Source organism: Drosophila elegans, unplaced genomic scaffold, assembly GCF_018152505.1.
Source record: "Drosophila elegans isolate 14027-0461.03 unplaced genomic scaffold, ASM1815250v1 contig_183, whole genome shotgun sequence".
Classification (NCBI taxonomy): domain Eukaryota; kingdom Metazoa; phylum Arthropoda; class Insecta; order Diptera; family Drosophilidae; genus Drosophila; species Drosophila elegans.
In genome coordinates this window covers 5,603,693-5,626,128 of record NW_024545550.1, presented here as the reverse complement: position 1 = coordinate 5,626,128, position 22,436 = coordinate 5,603,693, and the positions used below count along the sequence as shown (strand labels likewise).

Sequence of the window (22,436 nt, the reverse complement as noted above, 5' to 3'; positions counted from 1 at the left end):
TAAAAGCCTAAAATAGAATTGTAAAGTATAAAGCTGAATAAGTTTTCTTAGCCTGCACAGCTATTTTTTCAGTGCAGCACACATTTATGAAGTAACTGTTTGCATTCGCGGCTGAAGTAGGTGTTGCTGCTGTAAATGTTGCTGCTGTAGTTGTTGCTGCTGTAGTTGTTGCTGCTGTAGATGTTGCTGGCGGGTATGTTGCTCCTGTGCTCGCATTAGCAGCTGGCTTAGGCGAAAGAGAAACACGTGCACATGGATTTCCTTGGCACACTTCTACGCTAAGCTCGTGCATGTACATATTCGTATTACTTCTTCAGAGAAGTCCCAGAGCCAAAAGAAGACATTTAAAGACAGAGGATTGCATTTTACACAATATTCGTATTTTATTTTAAAACGGTCTTTTCTTTACACAAAGATTGCAGCTGCTTACAATACTATGCTCCTCTGCTCTATTTGGAATCTTTAAGGGATATGACTTTCAACAGCCCCCAAATTCGGTGGCTTTACTTTGCTTGGCATTTCTTAGCTCCTAACTAATCAACACTCATCCAACAACTGCTGCTGCAATCCCCTCTTTCTGTTTCTGTCAGTGTAATACATTTTTTTAAATGGTGGAATAGAATTGTTAATCTGTATACATATATATATATATATACTCGCACTGTGGGTAAGTTTGTGTGTTTGTATTTCGTTTAAACATTTACATTTATTTAACTTTGAGTTGCAACCAGAATACGTAATACATAAATACCTGTACGCAGCTGTTGATTATATATTTCATTAAATAGTTATTTTAAGTACAAGGATTCTTCGTAATAAAATGCAAGCGCAAAGTTTTTATTTCAATTTGAAGAACGAATAGCTTTAGAGTGTGCCTGATCAACTTGATCGATCTATTAAGAGTACATAGTTTTAAAAGCGTTTGACAGAAGATAGTTTCTTTGGAAATTTCGTGGGCCACTAAACGATAATGATTTGAATTGAACCTATCTGATAAAATATCTATTAATTTTGATACCTCTCACTAAGTTAATCTAAATATCACTCGGGTTCGATCTGTATTCGGAATTACGGAATTACGGCATCCGCTCATATACGTATGCAGGATGGGTGTGATCCGTAATGCTGACTTGGCGGCGAATCCTTGGCTTCGGGTTTTCTGTCTTTCGGGCATTCGGGCTTTCGGTCTTCTGTTCTGGTTCTGGTTCTGATTCTGGAGGTTACACCTCCTCGTAGCTTTTGCACTTGGGCATCGGACCGGACCACCGGCCATCCGGCTGGCATTTGGGCCGTTCGGGCGGACCCTCGTAACTCTGGACAAATCCGGGCCGGCACTGGACGCTCAAATAGTCTCCGGCATCGTAGTTAAACTTGAGCGGCGCTATCAGACCGTTGGGCGGATCGCCGGGATAGGGGCACTGTGATTTGCCTGAGATCGTGGATCGTGGATCGTGGATCGTGGATCATGGATGGTCAGTGGACAGTGGTCATGCGTGTACAGTTATCAGGTATCAGGTATCAGATATCAGGTATGTTATTTGATGATTCGTGATCGTAAACGGTATCGGTATCGTTATCGAAATCGAGATCGGTCGTTTGTTCGGCGGAAATACAACACAAGAGTCATTAATTGGGTTGGTCTGTGAGCGGGCCCACGAGGAGGAGGAGGAGGAGCGGTGCGCCGCGCCGGCGATCTCTCGCAGCGCACGCATATACATATACATATATATCGTATATATCGTGTATATATACGTGTCTATGTCAGTGAGTGTGTGAGTGAGTAGCGAGTAGCGAGTCTACTTACAAAATGGCGGCGAGTGCGACCACTGTCCATTCTCCGTGCAGATGATGCTCGACTCGCCCACCAGGCTGTGTCCGTCGTTGCAGCTGAACGTGACCAGGGCGCCCACGGTCAGGCGCCTCTGGCTCAAACTGGTGCCCCCTATGCGCCCGTTGAGCGGCGCCACTGGCATCACGCACTGAATGACTGCGGAGGTGTGGTGGTGGATAATCGATGGGTGGACCATTAGTAAACGGGATGCGAGAGTTAGTACAAGTGGTTTTTACATATATAAACAGAGAATCTGAAGCGGGAATATATTTTAAAGCCCGTACTTTCGATTCATGCAGGGCTTAAGGAAACATCTAAAAACTTTGGGTTAAGCTTTGGTTGAAAGAAAGTATCGTGACACCCTTAATAGACATAGACAATAAACATACTAATATAGTATATTTATATAAATTTATCTACAAAGTTTTCTAAAATTAAAATAAAAAACCTTTTTGTAACTTTATGAAATTTGACTAAAATTTTTAAGCTTAAATATGATAGCCTAAGTAGAAAGATTCCTGATATATATTATATATCTAAAGTTTATCAATGATGAAGTACAAAATAGCTTAGTCTTGATTTTGGTTCAGGTATACTTTAATTCCCATCTGAAGCTTCTCAGATCCCCCCATAATGTGCCTAGTAATGGCACATTTTCTCGAACCCCTATATATATACACCATATGGAGTACCGCCCCGATCGCTCACCTTTGCAACGCGGAACGGGGCCACTCCAGACGCCCGACGGCTCACAGTCCAGCTGTGCCGGTCCGGTCAGCTTGAAGCCCCACTGGCATTTGAACACCGCCCGCCCCCATGCCGAGGTGTTCAGCTCGATCAGGCTGAGGTGCGGATCGTCCAGCTCCAGGCGCGGACACTGGATGGCATGGCAGGTCGGCGTCGGCGATGACCAATTACCGGAGGCCAGACAGGTGGCATTCCAGGCCCCGTCCAGCCGGAAGCCTTCGGGGCACTCGTACAGTGCCCGCTGGCCCAGCTTGTTGCCCTCGAGGCGCAGCTTGAGCGGCGCCAGCGGCTCTGTCAGCTGCGGACACGTCGAAGTGGCCACCACGACGGCAATGCTGTTGGTCAGTCCGCGCGGCGAGGTGCAGGTGAAGGTGCCGGAGTCGTTGTTCTCGATGTTCTTGATGCTCAGCCGGTAGCGTACGGCCTTCTCCTCCTGGGCCGGTGACCATCCTGTGCGGGGGATATATATCAATTTAAGTTACAAAATGTATGAACATAATCCATTTTATTTTATTTAATGTTCCAATACTAAGTAGTCTTCATTTACATACTTTTTTTAAGTAAATTAAGTTCGGGAACTCTTTGGTTTTCATTTTTTTTCGTTATTTATACAATTTATGGCCTACATCTGGGGGCTTACATACCTCTAGTGTACCTTTGTAGTTCAGGGACCGAAAATGTTTATGTTATGTAAGACTTTCAATTTTCAAATAATACTTTTAACTATATGGGCAAGATTGATATTGATTTTTATTGATTTGATTTTGTTGGCCAGAGTAAAACGTTTATTTATTACGTGTGACTTTTATATATGTAAATTATTACCTCAAATAACGATACCGAAAGGTTCATAATTTAATTGTGTTGCGATCGTGGGAAGTATGTATTGACTTTAAAAGACTTTATTATTAAAGTTGTTAGTTATATGACTATTCATTTCTAGTACAAATGTTTGGCAATCATGAAATTAAGTTTGTCGTTCAGTTACATTGCCTTTTTTAGGGCTGAGGGTTACGTATTTAACCTACGTACGATTTAAGAAAATATTTCATACATTGCTTCATGTAATTAATAACAAACATGTAAATATACTTTAATTATCTTTAAAAATGTGTCCAATCCCGGGGATAAATAATAGAGTGCCATTAGACAACCCACTCACCTGTGGAATACTGCATGTACCAGCTGGTCCAGCTCCACTCGGGCGTGCCCCTAACCCTCGGATACATGCAGTCCAAAAGCACGGTGCTGTGCGGCGGAACGGCCATCACGCCGGAGGGTTCGAAGGAGTGCGATCCGTTGTAGACCTTGATCCGGATGGAGGGGGCGCTGTCCTCGGAGTAGTTGGTCAGCACGGTGGTGGGGACGCAGCTGGGCATGCGCGGTGCCCACAGGCCGTTGGAGCAGAGGACCCGTGACTCCCCCAGGAGCTTGTAGATGCCCAGCTCCTGGCAGCGCGCCTGCAGCGAGTGTCCGTGCGGCAGATCCCATCCCACATTCTGAGGCAAGGGGCAAATCGCAGGCAAGCAGTGTGGGAAAAGCGAAAGGGTGCAGATAGCGGGGCGGAGGGGTAGGGATAAAGCAAAGAGAGAGAGAAAAAGTGAGATAGAGAGAAAGTGGAGAAAGTTATCAAAAAATTAGATGCTCCCGCGAACTGGGAAAGCGGCGCTGGTTGCTCTGGCGTGCAGTTCTTCGCGTTTTTCAATCAGTGTTTATCTGTATCTTGTATCTCGTATCTTGTAGGTCGTATATCTTTTAAATTGTATCTTTTAGCTAGCATTCACTCCCTGGGTGTGTTTCTGTGTGTCGTTGTGTGTGTTTTTTTTGGTGCTCGGGTTGTGGGTTTTCTTGTGGGTGCAATCTACACAACAGCTACAACGACGACTCACAATTTCTGTATTTGAGAGAAGTGTCGATTTGGATAGGCGCGTTTTACGCCAGCCGCGATTTGGTGGGATCGGTGTCTGCAAGAGAGAAGATCAGAGAGTGCCAAAAGAACACACATACTATAGAGAATCGTTTTCGTTTTTAATTTCTTAATTTTTTTTTTTATTTTTTGCCCGATTTCGCATCGAGCATCGGCATGCAGATGGCTTGGTCGCTGGTCTTGAGATATTGCGATATTGAAATTTTTGGTGAGTTTATTTCAGGCTGAGATGAGGATAGAGCGATAGACAGGTGCGAGTAGACAGAGACAGGCAGAGAGAGATATATATATATATATAGTTGATCGCAGTTGAAGTCGAGATCGAAGCTAGGATCCCCTCACAAAAGCAATCGAGGCATTAATGGACGCAGGAAATCAATCTCCGGAAATCTACAAATCGTATGCATGTACGAGTACAATAGGTGTGCGTTTGCGTGTGCGTGTGCGTTGCATGTATGTGTTGTTGTGCTGTAGTGGTAGTGGTGGCGGTGGTATTGGTGGTGGTATTGGTGGTGGTATTGGTGGTGGTGCGGCAGCCAGTTGACCCCTCGACGGATCGTCGACCTCTAACCACTTACCACTGAAATGTTGCGGTAGCTGAGCAGCAGGTGCGACGGTATCCGGTTCACGTGGCAGCTCTTGTACAGCGGCTGAAACTTCACGTTGCCATTATCGTCTGCGGGTGCCGATATCGGATATATATCGTTCAACGGAGGAAAAATATCACCAATTGGTTATTTGTACTATTTATAAGCCAAAGAGCCATGCGAGTGGCCGATTGACATGGAGTTTTAATGAAATCTCTACTGACTTAAACATTAAGGACTGAATTTTCTCAATAACATGTTAGATTTTGACATGTAGTTAAATTTTATCTGACTGCAAACTCTTAATTACTGGCAATCTTATAGTTACAATTTGTAACATACCCAAAAATTGAGATTAGATTGAGAAAGGAAATTTCTTTCGCCCAGCAATGTTACTTCATGTTAACTATCTCAAAAAAGGTTACGAACTAGAACCTTAACATGACATCGAGAAACTTGTCCTTTTAGCGGAATTTAATATACCTCATAAAACGATCAGTCTCACAATTTTCTTTGTTTTAAAAAATCTGTAGAGATTTCAGTACCTCCTCCAAATCTTTAAGGTTTTTATTTTGAGTAGTACTCTTCATTAAAATCATAGATAAATATAAGAAACTCTGACAAAGTGATAAACATATGAACAATAAGTGAAAAAAGTTAAACAGATAAAATTTGAAACAATAGCCATTATTAAGCACCAATTAAAATGGTAAATATTGTTGTTATAAAAACAAAAAACTGAATGGATTAATGTGAACCACACTTTTTTCCGTGTAGTTTTAATTGGCGAGCATAATAATTGGGTTAAAATGAAACAACAATCTGATTGTGTGCTGTATTCGCTTGTGTACTGATTGTGTTGTCTTTATTTGCGCACGTAAATAAATGAATTCGCAACTGTTTGTGTGGCTTAAGTGTATATGTAATTGGAGCTATGTATCTGTATCTGCAAATGCAATTGCAACTGCAACTAAGTATCTGTGTGTACTTGAGTACTGTTATTAAATTGGTGCATTGTCGTGGGCGTGAGTGGGGGGTGTAGTTAAGTGGAAGCAAGTGTGGGTGGCTCACTTACCCTCCTCGTTGGTGGCGCACAACGGACCCACCCACTTGCCCTTGACACAGCGGATCTTGCATAGCCGTCGACCGCCCATGGGACCGATCTCGCCCGGAAACCGGATCTCAGACACCTCGGTGAACTGCTGCAGGATGTCGACCTCCTCGTCCTCCTCTTCCTCCTCGTCGAACTCGGGATCGTCCGGATGGACGGGCGTGTAGCCGGCCTCCTCGTCGTAGATACCTACATTTTCAAGGCGGGACGATAAGAGCAGAAGGTGTGGGCGTCGTGAGATGGGCAATGTACCATGCCAAGAAACAGGGGTGGGGGTAGATAGACGTTCAGAGGGGGGATAGAGCAAATAGAGCAAGCATCTAATGAGCCGTCGAACGGCATGCGAATGAAATGATAATGTCCATGAACATGAGCATGAACATAAAGTTGAAGATGCTTATGAAGTGCCGGTGGACAATGGGCGATCTTAATGCCCATCCCCAGTTGACCTAAAACTCGACTCAAAATGCTTACGAAACCGCCGAAAGAAGCTGCAAAATCCTCGAGTTTGCCTCTTGGGCACACACATTAAGCCATGTTGAAGCCCCCCGGAGAAAGCCATCGAGAAACCACGAGACGTGCGAAAAGTGCTGCCAGCTGAAAACTTCAATGGGCTGCTCCAAGTGCTTAGATATGCATTAAAAGAAAACCAGAAGGCTGGCGAAGTGGCCACTTAACAGGATACAACTTCATTTCCCAGAAACCCCATCAGAAGGCAGCACACAAAGAAGTACGGGAGATGTGAAAAGGCAGAGATAACACGAAAGATAATATTATGCTGGCTAATAGAAAATGGAAGAAAATAAAAAAAGAGGAGCCGGAGAAGGATGCGGCAAAGGATACGGATGCGGACAAAGGCGGTTGTAGGAGCCCAAGCCCAAGGCAAACAAAGGAGCCAAAAGCAAAATCATTCCGGCCAGAACAAAGGGCCAACCGGCAACGGTCAACTCTCAACTCTGAACCCTAACCACGAAAAGATATGGACTGGCAAATAAACCATGACCGCGCAGCACCGATGGCGAAAATGGGGTAATGAAAAGCCGTCAAAGAGGGTGGCAAATACAGGTGCCCAGTGCAGGTGTGAATTTAGCTGGGGGATGAGCTATGGCTATGGCTATGGCTATGACTGTGACTATGGGTATGGGTATGGTTGGATGCGGTGGCTTTGGCTGTGACTGCGATTAGCTTTTACGAGTATGTTCGGTGTGTCCTCTGCTCACAACTTCCGTTAATGTTTGGGTGTTTTGGGTGTTTGGGTGTTCGTGTGTGTACTCATGTGTGCTTCTGTTGGTTGAAATGCCCTTGCAAAAGCGCTTTCAATATTCGCCGACAGACATTGTCAAAATTTAGTAACGTTGTAAAGCTTGAAAGCATGATGAAGCGCTGAAATTAGTAACCAACCGTCTGGGACTTTGAGTTGCCAAAGGGAAGCATACTAGGCGTATACTTATTTTAAGGGTATAACGGGGTTATGTTGGTTTTATGGCTTACTAGGCGGATACTTATTAATTAACTAAGCTACATGGAATATTTTTAGCCTATGCATGTCATAGTAATATTTCTTTAAGCAAGGTAAAATTGATACACAAAAATAGGTAATACCTAAAAATGTTTGAAAATAAATTTAATCAAAGTTTCCTAGAGCAATGATTTATTTTTAACTCTAGAAACTAAGCATTTTAGGAAGTCCATTGAAGATGTTTTTCAAGAATATAAGCCGATACCTAAAATTTGATTTGGATTGGTTTAGGTAAAAGGGAAATTAAAAACGGATTAATTCAGTGGCGTTGAAAGTATATTGTTGTGGGTGGCTTTTAGAAAAATGTTTAAATACCACACTTTCCAACATGGATTAAATACAAATCCATTTACTTAAATCCGAAACTACACCATTTAACATGAATTGATTTAAATCCAACCCAAAGCAGCCAATGGTTAAAAGCCTCCTGGCTGAAACGGACAACTAAGGATACTGTAACTTCGCGACCTATGACCTTTGCATGGGCACTTCGGTGTGTGGTGGGATTTGTGTGCGATCATCGATCAGTGATCAGCAATCAGCGCGACACGGACGGACAGACAGACAACGAGACAGCAACAGCGGCGGCAAACTCATTCAAGGCATTGGGCACTGTGGCATTGCCAGTGTCTGGCCGCCGTGCGGGCGCACACTCACCCTTGTCCTTGCGACTGGTGGTCTTGGAGCTGGAGTCGCCACCACCCTTCGGACGGCTCAGTGCACCCGTGGTCTTGCCGGACTTGCGCTTAACACGTTGCCACAACAGGGCCACTCGTGCACTGCTCGACTGATTTCCATACTGTTGGTCCAGTTCCGCTTCAGCTTCCGGTTTGGGTTCCGCTTCCCCTTCCCCTTCCGGTGGCAGCTGGCCGAGATCGCCCTTGGATTCGGTGCTGCGCCGGCGACGCCAACGCGGGCTCCGGTCACGCTGGTCGAGCTCAGCAGCGTGACTGTCCCCGCGTCGGCGGTGATGTCCGGTGGCCTCTGGTTGTCCAACTTCTGGCTGCTCCTCCTCTTCGATTGCTTTCTTATTGCTTAGGGTCTGCTTCTCTTCAAGGGCTTTTATGTCCTTCTTCAGGGATTGCACATCCTGGCCGGCAACCTTCTTTTTGGGCTTCTTCTTGGTGAGCTTAGTGCACTTTTCCTTGCCTCCCTCCGCCAGACACTTGTTTAGCCTGGCCTTCATCTTGAGCTTATGAAGTTTCGATTTGAGTTCCCGATTCGGCTCACGACTCTTCAGGATGTCGGCAATGTGCACATAGTAGACATCGCCCTCGGCGGCCAACTTGCTGCCCGCCCAGCGATCCGTATCCGCCGAGGCCTCCGTATCGTGGAGGATGGCATGGCGCTTGTACCGACTGCCACGCCCCCTGCCCGTCTGTCCATTTTCGTTCTCGATTCGCCGCCGACGGCCAGAACCGGCGCGTCGCCGTTTGCCCTGCTTGCGATTGGCATTCAGGCGTTTGTCCTCCGGGTCACCATGCGGATCCTCATCCTCGTCACCCAGTTCATCGTCGCCCACCAGACTGGCGGCCGCATCGCCCACATGCAGATGGTCGTCGCCCAAGTCAAGCGAATACGGATTGATTACGGCCGCATGGTTCTCGTTGGGATGTCGCGGCACCGACTCCACGAACTCCACATCCGCCGTGGTGAAGTCCTCCGGCAGGTAGACCTGCGTGGTCTCGAATTTGGCCAGCGGCTGCTCCGTCGTCGCTTCCGGCTTGACAATCGTGAAGCGCACATCCGGCGCCCGACAGCCCGGCGAGGCATCTGCGGATGGATAATGGAAAACGGCAAAATAAGAACACTTGCAAAAATTGGTAGGACAACCAAAAGAAGGTATTCAAAACCAACAAAAAAAGTTTGAGAAGTCTTCAGTTTTATGCTTTGCTCTTATCTGATACTTATTAATTATTTACTTTGCTTTTAAATAAATTTATTTGAAACTTGATATTTGTACTTGTTCAGTAAAAAGTTACTTTACTTATCTAGTAAACAAAATATGTATTTTAAAATTATGTTGATAAAAGCTAATATCATGACATAACAAAATGATAATTTTATTAAATTTTTTAATGATATTTGTGTTTTGTATTTACTTATCAAAAGGCCACAGCATGTTTCAATAATTTAAATAACTTATTTCCTATTAATAATTTAGATGTCAAATTCACTTTAAAAAATAGTTGAAATTTATTTATTAATATTCGCTTTGACTTGTTTGCAAACAATATGTCTATTTGCTTTAGCTAGCAAATAAACTTCAATATATATAACTTATATTGTTAAACATTGTTTCGAGTTTATTAGTAATTAATTAGCAGCACCCACTAAAACGGGAAATATCCAACAACAATGTACAAAATTCATACAAAACAAGTTCAAACTCTTGAGTTAATCAATTTTTTTGCCTCAGTGAAGATTTAACAAAATCTTATTCCCCCAAAGATTGTGGCTTGGCTGGAGGTAATGCAATTTCAAGTCTGCCAGAAACTCTTGCCATAAATATTTCATATGTGATCTAATTTAATAACTTGGCCTGGCTGGTAAGAACTTTCCACTTGACGTCGCACAGACTTTGAGTGCCATCGAAATTGCAAATTTCCAATATGCATTTGGCATGCAGGCAAGTAATCAGGGGGCGGAAGGCAGGAAGGTAGGAAGGCAGGAAGGTCGTGGCACAAACGCACAGTTCAAGTTTCAATTTAACATGAGAGGTGGATGGCAGGAGGAACTCGAGCGGAAACTGAGTCAAAATCAGAGTCCGGATTTCAGGGTATTGCATAGGAGGGCAAAAGTCGCGGCAACATTTTCCGCAATTTCCATCTACAGTCAGCTTTTCGTTATCGCCGGGGGCTGAATTAAAGTTTTCCCAGCTCTACTCTCGCTTTCCACTTTTCTTTTATTCCGTAATGTGTCGTGTTCTTTGTCTGAATCTAGGTCAGGATACCATAGTATAGCGCTGGTAAATGGAATCACTGCATTCTTTCTAATTGATGAAATTGAATCGCCAATTAGCTCTGGATGCAAATGCAGCTGAGTGCCAAAGGAAAAAGGTTCGATGACCATCGGGCATTGGCACTTAGTTGATTAAATCTGGCGAGTATATTTACTTAGGTATCAAATGCTCTGGATAGTAAACTGACTAGTTTGTTAACTAAACAAAAGTTTTCTACTATTGTTTTTCAACAAAATTCACGTCTAATGTATGTATAAAATAAAGCAAATGATTAAAAACAGATTCAAAGTGCATTAGAGCGATAGGCAGTAATTTGATGTTCGACACAAGATTGACTGCACACGACGTGAACTAAGAGAGCGAACTCATATAAATATAGACATTTGAACCGGTCAATATTTCATGTTTTAGTCAAAAATTATATGCTGAACAAGACATAGATAAGAGTTGGTATAAATCTAAGACGCAAATTGTTGCCAACTCACGAACCAGTAGCTTAAGATAGAATCACGAACAGAGTTTGCCCGACAGCTAGAACCAGTTGGAAATTAAAGCTTTCCAAGCGCGAATACATTTATTTTAACACAATATATTTTTAAGGAAACTTTTAAAATATTGTATTTCAACCGATAACTTGGGCAAACTCTATTAATATGTTTCGAATTAAAAACTCATTGGGTGAACGTGACTATAAATATCGATCAGCTGAGCGGTCGAACAACAAAAGCATAGAGACATACAAGTTTCAAGGGCGGAATCTAATCAGTTGTGGTTGGGGGTTTCGTGCTGTTAAGCCGGTTGATAGAAGAAAGCTCGCGTACAGCGAAAGCTGAAAGTCGAAAAATCAAAACAGTGCTGAGCGAGAGATCAAGCGATCCAGTTCGACAGCGAAATGATTTGGCTTCTGTGGCTTTCGCTCGCCATAGGTGTGCTCGTGCACTGGATCTATAAGGTAAACAGAGACTACTGCGTTCTCGCCTTTTTCGCCAGGAGGGTTCGAACCAAGGATGGAAAACCCCCGGAGAGCATTGTTCCCATAGCCAAGGGGCGCACCTTCTGTGCCAACAGCTTCGATTTGTATGGCAAGGACGCTGGTGAGTAATTGCTGCACTTTAGCATCAGGTTTCTTATCTTAATAATACCTCAATCTCTCTGTTTTGTTGGCCAATTCAGCCCAAGTTTTCAGCCACTTGCGCCAGTTGGCCCAGAGTTACCACGAAAGCTATCTTCAATATGGCCTGGGCTTTTCAAATTATAATGTAACCGATGCTCATAGCGCGGGAAATATTCTAAATCATCCTAATTTGATCACAAAAAGCTACATATATAATTTTCTACATCCATTTCTGAGGACTGGCGTTCTGACAGCAACAGGTGAAATTGCAATATTTAGAGTGACACCTTTTTTGTAAAATCGTATCTTTTAGAAAAGAAATGGCACACGCGACGGAATATGCTGGCTAGGACTTTCCATTTCGATATATTAAACCAGTTTCAAGAGATCTTTGTGTGAGTACTTTCAAAAAGGAATAATGAGCATTTATATTTATTTGGAATATTTAGAGCGGAGAGCTTGAAGTTCATTGAACACTTCGAGGGCCAAAATGAATGTGTGGTCTCGCTGAGAGACCGCATAACAATATTCACACTGAACAGCATTTGTGGTACTTGAAATTCAAATATTTGTAAAGGATCATATGGCAAAAGGACATTTCTTTGACAGAAACTGCCATGGGCGTTAAGCTGGATGAGATGGCAGAGAAGGGGGATCGCTACCGAGAGATGTTCCACCGCATCGATGAGGGCTTCACTAGGCGAATCAGCAATCCCCTCTATTGGGACGATTGCGCTTACAACCTGTTTGCAGCCCGGGATTATGCCTCAGCTTTGAAAGTGGTCCATGCGTTTTCCAGCGAGATTATTGCCAAACGTAGGGTTCTTTTGGAAGAAGAACTGGAGCATAGACGCGCCACTCAAACGGCTGACGATGATATGTGAGTTTGTATTGAAATTGAAAGTCCCACTGATTGAATACTTTTTCCATTTATTAGATGTGTGGCGAGGAAGAAACGTTTTGCCATGCTGGACACTTTAATTTGCGCCGAGAAAGATGGACTAATCGACAATATTGGCATTTGTGAGGAGGTGGACACCCTGATGGCTGAAGGACATGATACCACCTCCATTGGTCTGGTGTTTGGCCTAATGAACATGTCACTTTATGCCGAACATCAGGAACTATGCTTCCAGGAGATCCAGGAGCACATTGAGGGTAAGTGTTGTCACAGATGTGATGTGGAAAATTCAGATTTCTGATCGTTTTCAGATGACTTAAGCAACCTGAACCTGGGTCAATTGCATAAACTCACGCACCTCACCAACTTTCTGAAAGAAACCATGCGTCTGTATCCCTCCATTCCCATTATGGGTCGTCAAACGATTGAGGAAACCGAGCTTGACAATGGTTTAATCCTGCCAAAGGGTTCTCAGATAAATTTGCATGTCTTTGACATCCATCGCAACCCCAAGTACTGGGATTCGCCCGACGAGTTCCGCCCGGAAAGATTCTTGCCCGAGAATTGCCAGAAGCGGCACACTTACGCCTTCATTCCGTTCAGTGCTGGACAAAGAAACTGCATAGGTAAGTACATTTATCGTGCAAATGGCCCGTTCTTCATTTTATCCCTCACCCTCACCCACTTAGGTCAAAAATATGCCATGCAAGAGATGAAAACATTGATTGTGGTCCTACTCAAGCAGTTCAAGATTCTGCCAGTTATCGATCCCAAGTCCATTGTCTTTCAAACGGGTTTAACCCTGCGCTTTAAAGACAAAATAAAAGTCAAGCTCGTGAGGCGGAAATGCGACTAGTGGTTATATCGATTTTAGAAGCTTACGCTTAAGTACTCATCTCAAATGCTTAACTGGCCCTGACTTTGCAGTGGCATTTATTAAGATTTGTTGAAAAAAAGATTTATTTGTTAGTGCACCAAAAAATATTTAAAACAAGATCAAGAACATATATACTTTATTTATTGTTAAAATTCTGACTTTAATTATAATACCCTCTGCAAGGGTATAAAAATACAGCATGACTCAATTGTTAAAACTGTTTATTGTATCAGTCAGATGAAACAGCGTCGATGCGTCTTTTAAAACTATAATTTTACGTTATGAGCTGAACTCGACTAAAAATCGCTGCTAGCGAACCGTGAATATATGTGTTCTATGTAGGTGCAATCTAATCTGCCTCGACTGTTTAAGCGTGTAATTGTTGTCTACAAAACCGGCTGATAGTAAAAGCTCCCATAGAATGTGAATAGCGATCAGTGGGCTCAGTTTGGTGGGAGAAATCCGTGGACGCGGTTGTGCAATAATGATTGTCTTGTGGCTGATCGTTGCTTTAAGTGTGCTATTCCACTGGCTCTACAGGTTCAACAAGGACTGCTACATTCTGTCTTTCTTCGCCAAAAGAGTTCGAACGAAGGATGGAACGCCAGTGGAGAGCATCGCACCCACTCCCAAGGGTAGAACCATATTTGCCAACAACTTCGACTTGTACGGCAGAGACCACGGTGAGTGATGATAGTAATCGACGAACTTTGGCATCAATTAGTTTTTATTATTAGCTGGTGTTTTTCAACACTCGCGTGATCGCGCTGCAAAAATGGGCACCAGCTACCTCGAATACGGAGTTGGAACGTCCATTTACAACATCATCGATGCGGATAATGCAGAAAATGTATTGAACCACCCAAATCTGATAACCAAGGGACTAGTCTACAACTTCCTTCATCCATTTTTGAGGACTGGCTTGTTGACATCGACTGGTGAGTTTAATATTTCATTCGAACATTGGTTAGTTTCTGCATTTTGAATTTTAGGAAAGAAATGGCATGCACGACGCAAGATGCTTACACCGACTTTCCATTTCAATATACTTAATCAATTCCAGGAGATCTTCAAGTGAGTGCTAAAAATCTAAAACAATATACATACATGATAAAGTTTCCTTTTTTTAGAACGGAGAGTCAAAAGTTTCTGCAACAGTTCAAGGGTCACGATGAGGTAACCATATCGTTACAAGACGTAATACCAAGATTTACCTTGAACAGTATTTGTGGTGGGTGTACAAATAGCATATGAATAATTGACAGATTTTAAATCATTGACTATTCCCACAGAGACGGCCATGGGTGTTAAGCTGGATGAGATGGCCGAGAAGGGTGATCGTTACAGAGAGAACTTCAGCCAGATTGAGGAATGCTTCATTCGCCGCTTGAGTAACCCTCTTCTGTGGGGCGATTCACTGTTCAATATGTTTGCTGCCAAGGATTATGCTTCGGCCCTCGACGTGGTTCATGGGTTTTCCAGCGAAATTATTGCCAAACGTAGGGTTTTGCTGGAGGGCGAGCTGGGCAACAGACGAACCACCCAGACTGCAGACGATGATGTGTAAGAACACGTTTTGAATAAGGTCTTAGCAATGATAATACTACCAATTGACTGCAGGTTTATCACAAAAAAGCGTTTCGCCATGCTGGATACCTTGATTTGCGCTGAAAAGGATGGCCTCATCGATCACATTGGCATATGTGAGGAGGTGGACACCCTCATGTTCGAGGGCTACGATACCACCTCAATTGGTCTAATATTTGGCCTGATGAACATGTCTCTGAATCCGGACAAGCAAGAAATGTGCTTTCAAGAGATCCAGGAGCACATAGAAGGTAAGATGATACCTGCTCGCAATAAAGAAAAGTCTCATGACTTTTACTCTTTAAGATGACTTAAGTAACTTGGACGTGGGTCAATTGAATAAGCTAAAGTACCTGGAGTACTTTATGAAGGAAACCATGCGCCTGCATCCTTCGGTTCCCATTATGGGTCGCCAAACTACTCAGGAAACGGAGTTGGCCAACGGTCTGATCCTGCCGAAGGGTTCTCAGATAACCATTCATGTCTTTGACATCCATCGTAATGCCAAATATTGGGATTCCCCAGAAGAATTCCGCCCCGAGAGGTTCCTACCCGAAAATTCCCAGAACCGCCACACCTACGCCTATATTCCATTCAGTGCTGGCCAAAGAAATTGTATTGGTAAGCAAAACTTTATTTATCTTACTGAGACCTTAAATTAACTATAAAAATTTGTTTCTTTTTCTAGGTCAAAAGTATGCCATGCAGGAGATGAAAACATTGATGGTGGTTCTCCTAAAACAGTTCAAGATTCTGGCAGCAATGGATCCAAAAGACATTGTCTTCAATACGGGAATTACTCTGCGCACCCAAAACAAGATTCACGTGAAGCTTGTGAGACGAACATAAGTTTAGTGCTTAGTCTTTTAAAGACATATATACATAACTCTTTATAATGGTTATTTATATCATAAGAGTCAAATTGACTTAGCTTGCAAAGCTATTCGTTAAAAACTTTTCAAAGCACTGGATAGATTTGTTAACTATTGTATAACTTTATTAAAATCTAAAAATTAAATACTCATTGTGAATTGTTTCACTTTTAAATAAACTGGTTTATGTTGACACTATAAAACACATACCATGTAATTAGTGAGCTCGAGCAAAGCTACACACATTCAAATGAGATACAATCTAATCAGTTTTGCCTTTTATACCGGTAATTGTTGTTTAAAAAACCGGCTGATTGTGATCTGAATGATCAGTTTGTCGTGAGAAGTCTGTGGCTGCTGTTGTCTTGAAATGATTGTCTTGTTGCTGGTCGGCGCCTTAAGTGTGCTTCTGTACTGGGTGTATAGGATTAACTATGACTACTGTGTTCTTGCCTTCTTCGCCAGAAGAATCCGAACAAAGGATGGACAGCCTGTAGAAAGCATAGCTCCCTTGGCCAAGGGTACTACCGTATTTGCCAACAACTTTGACTTGTACGGGAAAGATCACGGTGAGTAATCAGCACAATTTGTCTTCCCTAAGCTTCTCGACTCTAAATCTCTGTCTGTTTTTTAATTGCACCCTCAGCTGGCGTATTTAATCACTCGCGTGACTGTGCAAAAATAATGGGTGAGAGCTATATTGAATATGGGATGGGTACGTCCATTTATAATATTATCGATGCGGATAACGCCGAGAATGTACTAAATGATCCGAATATGATAAACAAGGGAATAGTGTACAATTTTCTACACCCATTTTTGAAGACTGGTTTATTGACATCCACTGGTAAGTTGGTTTTGGCCTTTGCTCTTTTTGTTCTATTTACTCATATATTATAGGAAAGAAATGGCATGCGCGACGCAAGATGCTCACTCCGACCTTTCATTTCAATATACTGAATCAGTTTCAAGAGGTTTTCAAGTGAGTTGAAGTGCACTTTAAAAATAATCTTATCTATCTTATTGCTATTTCTCTTATTAGAACAGAGAGCATAAAGTTTCTACAGCAGTTTAAGGGTCAAGATGAGACAATCATCTCATTGAACGATGTTATACCCAGATTTACTTTAAACAGTATTTGCGGTGGGTTTGTTTGTCAATAAAGATGTGCGAATGATTTATAAATATTTTAAATTATACCTACAGAGACGGCCATGGGTGTTAAACTGGATGAGATGGCCGAGAAGGGTGATCGCTACCGGGAGAACTTCAAACAGATTGAAGAGTGTTTCATTCGCCGATTGAGCAACCCACTTCTGTGGAGCGATTCACTGTTCAACATTTTTGCTGCCAAGGATTATGCTTCTGCCCTGAATGTGGTTCATAGTTTTTCCAGCGAGATTATTGCCAAGCGGAGAGTTTTGCTAAAAGATGAGCTGGACAACAGAGAATCCACCCAGGCCGCAGATGATGATGAGTAAGACATTTTTCTGACTGACTTCAAATAATAATAATTATCTATGGTAAATAGATTTATCACAAAGAAGCGTTTCGCCATGCTGGATACCTTGATTTGCGCTGAAAAGGATGGCCTCATCGATCACATTGGCATTTGTGAGGAGGTGGACACCCTCATGTTCGAGGGCTATGATACCACCTCAATTGGACTCATATTTGGCCTGATGAACATGTCTCTTAACACTGACAAGCAAGAACTGTGCTTTCAAGAGATCCAGGAGCACATCGATGGTAAGTAAATATATAGATCAGATAGAAATACTTTTAAGCTCCTTAAAACCTTTCAGATGAGTTGAGCAACTTGGACATTAGTCACTTGAACAAGCTCAAGTACCTGGAATACTTTATCAAGGAAACAATGCGCCTGTTTCCTTCTGTTCCCGATATGGGTCGTGAAACCAGTCGGGACACGGAGCTGGCCAATGGCCTGATCCTGCCAAAGAGCTCCCAGATAGTCGTTCATGTCTTCGACATCCATCGAAATCCCAAGTACTGGGATTCCCCGGAAGAGTTCCGGCCGGAAAGATTCCTGCCGGAAAATGCCCAGAGCCGTCATACCTACGCCTTCATTCCATTCAGTGCTGGCCAAAGAAATTGCATTGGTAAGTCATTGCCACCATAACGTACGCATTTATATATATTTTTAACCTCTTGTTGTAGGCCAAAAGTATGCCATGCAGGAGATGAAAACGTTGATGGTGGTACTCCTAAAACATTTCCAGGTTCTGCCAATTATCGATCCCAAGGAGATTGTGTTTGAAACGGGAATAACGCTGCGAACCAAGAACAAAATCCATGTGAAGCTCGTGAGAAGAAAGTGACTCAGCTTTGAGGGAAAAGATTTATTCCAGGAACTCTGTGAATCATAAAATGCAACGTAGAATGCCTCTATCCAAAGACTCCTTTCTATTCTGGGGTGTAAAAATGTCCCAGCGACTGGCTTATGGCCGATAATCGTTGGCATCTCGACAGCTGCCGTCCTATAAATCATTCATGCACTGGCGGGCACAAGCAGTTCTCTTTTACTTCTATTCCTATCCGTATACCTATGGCCATTACCATTCCAACTACCATTTCCCACACAGTGGGAGCTCACTGCTCGCTTCCCCTTCCTCTTCTCATTCTCGAGGGAGCCCAGGAAGAGTCAAGTAATCTCTGTCTTTCGGCTCACATATACATATAGGAATGCAAATGCATAATGCACTGGCGACTTTTTGTCATTTGGTTTTCTTCTTCGGCTTCTTTCTGACTGACTTCCTTTTGCTTTAACTGCGATTTTGACAGTTCGTTACTCGGTTATACCATTTGCATGCATAATGCAGACTCAGCTTTGTTCTAAGCACATAAAATGTGGCAAAGAGACATGTGACCATGGGCTTGCAAAATGCACGAGTGCGTGCACTGAACAAATTGTGGCTGAAAACCGATTTTGGTCTGGCCTATCTTAAACCAAAAATAATAATAAATTAATAGCAAATTAATAGAATTTTTGTCGCTAAAATCAAATTTTATCCTTTAAATTTATTTTGTATTTATTTATTTATTCAATACTTCTCTATAAAAAAAAAATTTAAAAGGATATTCTTTAAATGTCGCACTTTTGGTATTCAAGAATAGATTTTAAAATTCTCATTAATTTGACTGTTTTTAAAAAGTGTTAGGCTTATTTTTAAATTGAAAAGAAAAGCTCACTTTTGTTATGAGAAAGCATACTGTCAATAAGTTTTTGTTCAAACAAACTCTGAATAGTTAAAATATTTTGTTTTCAATTTAAATTTTTCAATATCAGCTTTCAAATACTCATATTTTCGTAGTGTGTGTGGTAACTATGTGAGTACGCAACATCATCATCCATCCCGGGATCCCAGGATTTATGGGACAGGACATGGGAAATGGGTGAAAGAGAACTGTGCTGGTCTGTCAGTTTTAGTTTCTCCATCGGTTATTGCATATTTCATCAGTGCCTCTGTGTGCTCCTCTTTCGCCGCCATAAGTCAACATTAAATGGATTCCATTTGTGAGTCATGTAAATTGAATTCCATTCGCTCATATGTGTGTCGAGCAAATGTTTAAATTGCTGGAAATTGAAACTGCACAAGGTTAAACCCACTTTTTTTTTCAGCCCCTCACCTGGCTGCCAAAAAAGTGCGCAACAAAAGTGGAAACACAGCCACAAAAAGAAGTCGCAGTATCTGGCAAAAAACAAAACGAAAAAAATTGCGTCGTCCTTTTAGTTTGGCTGAGTGAAGGCCAAAACCCCGAAAGCTCAACAGCTGGCCCTGTCGATGTGGTAGGGGAAATTAGAAGGCTGCCGGAGGGATGGCGATGGAGGCACAGTGAATTAATTACTTTATGCGCATCTGCGTGTCGTTGTTGGGCACTTTACACTTCCCCGCATATCCTTTACCCCATGTCCTCCCTTACCATGCCCACATTTTTCGCTTCCCTTTCGCAAAACTCACACATGACGCTATTAATTTCTATTACCAGCCTCAGACGGCCTGCCATACTTCATTACGAGCTTTCGTGCAATTGCCTTTGGCCCCAGCTACCTTCCATTTGTTCTGCCTTTTTACACTGAAATAAAATTAGCTAGGAAAGGGCTAAATTGTATGGGGTAAAAATATTTCGAAATCTCTTTTCCAGCCAATTATAAATATTTTCATTAAATATGGCTGATACTTTTTTAATCTACTCTCATCTGCACCAAAAAAAGGCTCAAAACCCCAGGACCTAAATTATTTATGATCAATACAATTTGAATAACACATAAGTTTTAAATCATAAAAAAAACGGAAGGTGACTTAAAGTGTATTCTTTCTAGAAAATAAAATTAAAAGTAAGAATTGTGTCATATAGTAAGCTTTTTATCGTTTTTACGACTTATAATATTTAGTAAATAAGTTGAGTATACTTTTTAAGAATAATGAAAAGGTCAAAGAAAAACATTACACCTTGAAATCAGAACCACAAAAATAATATATGGAATAAAAACAAATAGATAACATATTAATGTATAAATTTTAAGTGATTTTAAATGATTACAATAAGTTTATACAAAAATATTCTTCAGAAATTTGAACATAAAAAAATAAAATATCTAATTTAGCTCTCCCTGTTTGTAAAAAAATATAAATTTCGATACATTCATTATCATGTTATTTGTTGTTCTTTTCTGAAAATCCTTAAAGTACAAGGCAGTAACACTAAGGATGTCAGCCTTTAAAATAATAAAACCTTAATGTTTTTCCTAATGGAAATTCGTTCACCATCAATAGATCAAGAAGGAAACTACATAGTTTTTTTCCGCAGTGGCCCCGTTTTCGCGCTGCCCTTGCTTGTTTGTTGATTCTGATTGGGATTAAGGTTGCCCATGGGTTCTCGGTTCGTTTTGATTGCCTTTGTGCCGCAGATGCCGTGAAATATTTCATTTGCTGCCAGTTATTTGCTCTTGCGCTCTGCAGTTGCCCATCCTGTTTCGGATTCATTTCTACTCCGGTTTTTGCTTTTCTTTCGGATTTATTTCGTTTGTCGACTTTTGCGTGTGCCTGATGAGCGCTGGGCGGGCATGGAAAGCCATTTAATAAAGTGCCCGGGCATCGGTGTAACCTCGTTTGAGGCCTGTCATAATTTATTTACTATTTTCGTTTGGCCCGCGGGCGAAGGTCAAACGGAAGCGCACACGTGGGCAGGGCAATTAGAACTCACCTGGCTCGGATGTGGTGCTGGTCTCAACGGGCTCCGTGTTGGCATTGCTTTTGTCCAGGACCAGCAGCAAAACGGTCAAGGATATTAGGGCCCAAAGCGGCTTATGGCGCATACGCTGCCTGCTCCACATGTCCACAAGGATCAGAATGCAATTGCCAGAATTTCGTTTGGTTTTCTGCTATCAAGATTTCTGGCAAAGTCGTCTCGAGTTGTATATAACACCACTGCACTTCACAGTCTTGCCTTCAATGAGGCAAAAATAGAAATCCACTTGGCCAACAACACTCAGGCTCACACGCTCACACACTCACAAGCAGTCACCCACACTCGCACAAACTATATGCAACGAGTGCGTCTGTGTGTTGGCTTTAAAGTTTCACTTTTATTTGTCAGTCCTTTTTGGGTAATATCCTTTTTCTTAAGCTGAGAACCTCTCCTTTCGAGTGACGACAATCGAATGCTCCGAGTCCTGCGAGCGTCTCGCTTTTATACCGCTCGTTGGATTCTGCGCAGCTTCGGCTCCGCTTCGTTCAGTTGCAATCGGCTTTAAGGACGAGGGATATCACTCGACGAAACTCCCCTAAGGATGTCACGTGCATTTTGCCGGCAAATCGTGTGTTTTTGTTTTGGTTTGGCCCATGTTTTGCTTAGTTGCTGTTGCTGTTTTTCCTCTTTTCCGATTTTCCGCTTTTCCTCTCTTGCCGCTTTCGCTTTTCCGTGTGCTGGTGTGCGTGCCCTTGTAACTCTCACGTAGCTTTCCTTTTTCCCACCCTTTTCCGCCACTCCCCTCCCCTCCCCTTCCCTCACCGCTTGGCCAGCTACAAATGAAGTTTTCCGCTTGCTTGCCACTTTGATTAAGTTACTTCCCAGTTTAAAACTAATTTAATTATACTTTCCTAATACCGCCAGATAACCTTTTTACTCCGGCAGTGAATCAATCACAGCAAATCAATTTCGATTTCGATGCGAAAAAAAAGTTGCACACTCCAAATGAATAAAAAACTGGGTTACTCAAGTTACTGGCTACTTAAGTTTTCGAAATATAATTTTCTTTAAGTTTTTTTGGTAAGCATTTGGGTGTTTAATTTAAATGAAAATATTAATATAACTACAGAAAAGAGACACCGAAATTTTTTCTTAAAAACAAGAAAGAAAGAAAGTCCATTTCCTCCATT

At 42.3% G+C, this 22,436-nt stretch overlaps 4 protein-coding genes across 6 annotated transcripts; 3 read left to right on the top strand and 1 right to left on the bottom strand.

Annotated features, from left to right (window-relative positions):
- Nucleotides 1-358: 358 nt before the first annotated feature.
- On the bottom strand, nt 359-21,704 carry LOC108143441 (locomotion-related protein Hikaru genki). Of its 2 annotated transcripts, XM_017267854.2 has the most exons (9): nt 21,262-21,704; nt 8,380-9,495; nt 6,168-6,392; nt 5,084-5,181; nt 4,468-4,542; nt 3,741-4,077; nt 2,540-3,028; nt 1,805-1,987; nt 359-1,429 (listed from the first exon to the last, which is right to left on the bottom strand). In XM_017267854.2, exons 1-9 carry the CDS (start codon nt 21,389-21,391, stop codon nt 1,221-1,223), a joined length of 2,862 nt encoding a protein of 953 aa, XP_017123343.1. In that variant the 5' UTR covers nt 21,392-21,704; the 3' UTR covers nt 359-1,220. The 2 variants fall into 2 exon arrangements, with proteins under 2 accessions (XP_017123343.1, XP_017123344.1); XM_017267855.2 differs by lacking the exon at nt 4,468-4,542.
- On the top strand, nt 11,539-13,692 carry LOC108143442 (probable cytochrome P450 4p2). The gene is made up of 8 exons (XM_017267856.2): nt 11,539-11,778; nt 11,858-12,058; nt 12,112-12,193; nt 12,248-12,348; nt 12,408-12,678; nt 12,736-12,956; nt 13,011-13,325; nt 13,389-13,692. Exons 1-8 carry the CDS (start codon nt 11,577-11,579, stop codon nt 13,553-13,555), a joined length of 1,560 nt encoding a protein of 519 aa, XP_017123345.1. The 5' UTR covers nt 11,539-11,576; the 3' UTR covers nt 13,556-13,692.
- On the top strand, nt 13,789-16,183 carry LOC121466806 (cytochrome P450 4p1). The gene is made up of 8 exons (XM_041707250.1): nt 13,789-14,259; nt 14,314-14,514; nt 14,569-14,650; nt 14,707-14,807; nt 14,869-15,139; nt 15,197-15,414; nt 15,470-15,784; nt 15,852-16,183. The coding sequence occupies exons 1-8, from the start codon at nt 14,061-14,063 to the stop codon at nt 16,010-16,012; spliced, it is 1,548 nt and encodes a 515-aa protein (XP_041563184.1). The 5' UTR covers nt 13,789-14,060; the 3' UTR covers nt 16,013-16,183.
- Nucleotides 16,384-18,450, top strand: LOC108143280 (probable cytochrome P450 4p3). 2 transcript variants are annotated; one of them, XM_017267595.2, is made up of 8 exons: nt 16,384-16,604; nt 16,682-16,882; nt 16,936-17,017; nt 17,078-17,178; nt 17,242-17,512; nt 17,567-17,784; nt 17,841-18,155; nt 18,214-18,450. In XM_017267595.2, exons 1-8 carry the CDS (start codon nt 16,406-16,408, stop codon nt 18,372-18,374), a joined length of 1,548 nt encoding a protein of 515 aa, XP_017123084.2. In that variant the 5' UTR covers nt 16,384-16,405; the 3' UTR covers nt 18,375-18,450. The 2 variants fall into 2 exon arrangements, with proteins under 2 accessions (XP_017123084.2, XP_041563183.1); XM_041707249.1 differs by lacking the exon at nt 16,384-16,604 and having other exon boundaries at nt 16,772-16,882; nt 16,941-17,017.
- Nucleotides 21,705-22,436: the final 732 nt, after the last annotated feature.

Bases quoted from the DNA above. Each gene is read 5' to 3' on its own strand.
- LOC108143442 (XM_017267856.2), top strand. From the start codon at position 11,577: ATGATTTGGCTTCTGTGGCTTTCGCTCGCCATAGGTGTGCTCGTGCAC. The intron at 11,779-11,857 runs GTGAGTAATTGC...TGGCCAATTCAG, and splicing joins TTTGTATGGCAAGGACGCTG to CCCAAGTTTTCAGCCACTTG. The intron at 12,957-13,010 runs GTAAGTGTTGTC...GATCGTTTTCAG, and splicing joins GATCCAGGAGCACATTGAGG to ATGACTTAAGCAACCTGAAC.
- LOC121466806 (XM_041707250.1), top strand. From the start codon at position 14,061: ATGATTGTCTTGTGGCTGATCGTTGCTTTAAGTGTGCTATTCCACTGG. The intron at 14,260-14,313 runs GTGAGTGATGAT...TTTTATTATTAG, and splicing joins CTTGTACGGCAGAGACCACG to CTGGTGTTTTTCAACACTCG. The intron at 15,785-15,851 runs GTAAGCAAAACT...TTCTTTTTCTAG, and splicing joins TGGCCAAAGAAATTGTATTG to GTCAAAAGTATGCCATGCAG.
- LOC108143280 (XM_017267595.2), top strand. From the start codon at position 16,406: ATGATTGTCTTGTTGCTGGTCGGCGCCTTAAGTGTGCTTCTGTACTGG. The intron at 17,785-17,840 runs GTAAGTAAATAT...AAAACCTTTCAG, and splicing joins GATCCAGGAGCACATCGATG to ATGAGTTGAGCAACTTGGAC. The intron at 18,156-18,213 runs GTAAGTCATTGC...CTCTTGTTGTAG, and splicing joins TGGCCAAAGAAATTGCATTG to GCCAAAAGTATGCCATGCAG.
- LOC108143441 (XM_017267854.2), bottom strand. From the start codon at position 21,391: ATGTGGAGCAGGCAGCGTATGCGCCATAAGCCGCTTTGGGCCCTAATA. The intron at 5,182-6,167 runs GTAAGTGAGCCA...CGGCACCCGCAG, and splicing joins GTGCGCCACCAACGAGGAGG to ACGATAATGGCAACGTGAAG. The intron at 1,430-1,804 runs GTAAGTAGACTC...CCACGATCTCAG, and splicing joins GTCGCACTCGCCGCCATTTT to GCAAATCACAGTGCCCCTAT.